General features: G+C 47.2%; 1 protein-coding gene across 1 annotated transcript in view; it reads right to left on the bottom strand.

Annotated features, from left to right (window-relative positions):
- Positions 1-1,162: 1,162 nt before the first annotated feature.
- LPAR3 (lysophosphatidic acid receptor 3) overlaps positions 1,163-1,890 on the bottom strand; it is a 91,830-nt gene continuing 91,102 nt past the window's right edge. Inside the window, exon 2 of the mRNA XM_007946162.2 lies at positions 1,163-1,488. Within this exon, the coding sequence (XP_007944353.1) occupies positions 1,163-1,488 (326 nt within the window). The remainder of the gene's footprint in view (positions 1,489-1,890) is intronic.

Here is a 1,890-nt window from a genome sequence, read left to right on the forward strand (position 1 = left end):
GCAGGAGTCCCTGGGTGGGAAAACTGGTTCATTTTAGCTGTTGACCGAAAGGCTGGAAGGTTCAAATCCACCCAGAGGTACCGCAGAAGAAAGGCCTAGCAACCTACTTCTGAAAAATCAGCCATGAAAACCCCACAGGGCACAGTTCTACTCTGATGCATAGTTGGGGGGCAGTCACCATGATTTGGAAATGACTCAATGGTAACATGAGTTCCCCCCATTGGCATCTTTAAATATAATCTAATTGTATAAACATACTTGTGCATATATACACATACACTCAGAGTTCAAAAAGATTTTTGACATTTAACTTGTTTATTGTTATTTTTAAGTAAGTCTTTGCTACTTGTAATGTATGAGTTCTGGTAGCATAGTGCCTAAGGCACTTGACTGCTAACCAGAAGGCTGGCGGTTCAAACCCACCAGCCACTCCTTGGAAGGAAGGTTGGGCAATCTACTTCCATAGTGATACTGCCTCGGCAACCAAAGGAGGGGTCGCTATGAGTCAGGTCCGACTTGACGGCACACGACAACAACAACAAGCCCTTTAACAGGAGCTCTGGTAACATAGTGCCTAAAGCACTTGACTGCTCACCAGAAGGCTGGAGGTTCAAACCCACCAGCCACTCCTTGGAAGGAACATGGGGCAATCTACTTCCATAGTGATACTGCCTCAGAAACCCAAGGAGGGGGTCATTATGAGTCGGGTCCAACTCGATGGCACACGACAACAACAACAAGCCCTTTAACAGGAGCTCTGGTAGCGTAATGCCTAAGGCATCTGACTGCTCACCAGAAGGCTGCGGTTCAAACCCACCAGCCACTCCTCGGAAGGAAGCCCTTTATCAGCATCCTTGTGAGACACAGAGAGAATGGCTACAAGAACACCGCATGGCCCAGAATGCATTGTGGGCCAGGCAGATGCTCTGAGCAGTTCATAGGGCAACAAGCAGGAATCCACTCTGAGGTTGCCCACTTTCTCCACATTTTGTCTAAATGCACTGTGTCCTCTCTTTATTGCCCATGTTTTTAAACTATGTTAAAAAATATATTTTGTAATCTAGCAAATAATACTGTACATGGGCTTTATTAGAGGCAGGTAACCATTCTTAACGGCTCTTTCCCCAGGGGAGGCCTAGGTAGTTGGAGGGGTGTCCACAGCTTAGGAACTGTCCTTATTGCAGACTGTGCCTTGGCTATTACTTTCTTCTGTGTACTGGCTGCCTGTGTCACTCCTGCTGAGGACCCCGGATGGGATATGGGAGGAGCGCCTTTCTGGGTTCTTCTGACAGAAACAGCAGATCACCTTCTTCATGGTGCTGTACATGTCCTCATCCTTGTACGAGTAGATGATGGGGTTCATGACGGAGTTGAACAGTGCCAGCAGCAAGAACCACCTCTTGACATGCTGCACGCCGCACTGCGTACAGTTTAGACCATCGAGCAGCAGGACCACCAGGCCAGGAGTCCAGCACACGACAAATGCCCCTAGAGGGAGAGAAAAGGAAGCATTAGGCATTGAGACCTCAGGCAATTTGTTTAGGGCCCATCATCCGCACCCTCCCCTTCAGTTAGTCAAGGGATAATGAGGATTTGTTTTGACAACAGCAAAGCAAACTTCATGTGAGTGCTCCAGACCTGAGTGTGTAAGAGGCAAATAGCTCCTTCATTATAAACCGCATTCCATTTCACTTTCTTATCTGCTTTCCCACAGTCTTCTTAAAACTAAGAACTTACCTGCTTACTCAGGATTAGGAGTCCTTGGGTGGTACAAATGGCTAACAGGCTTAGCTTCTAACCAAAATGGAGACTGGAGTTCACCCAGAAAGGCCCTGCAAGAAAGGCCTGGCAATTTACTGCTGAAAAAAATTAGCCATTGAAAGCACATGG

Source organism: Orycteropus afer, unplaced genomic scaffold, assembly GCF_000298275.1.
Source record: "Orycteropus afer afer isolate SDZICR_OR568_19922 unplaced genomic scaffold, OryAfe1.0 scaffold00152, whole genome shotgun sequence".
In the NCBI taxonomy this organism is placed as follows: Eukaryota; Metazoa; Chordata; class Mammalia; order Tubulidentata; family Orycteropodidae; genus Orycteropus; species Orycteropus afer.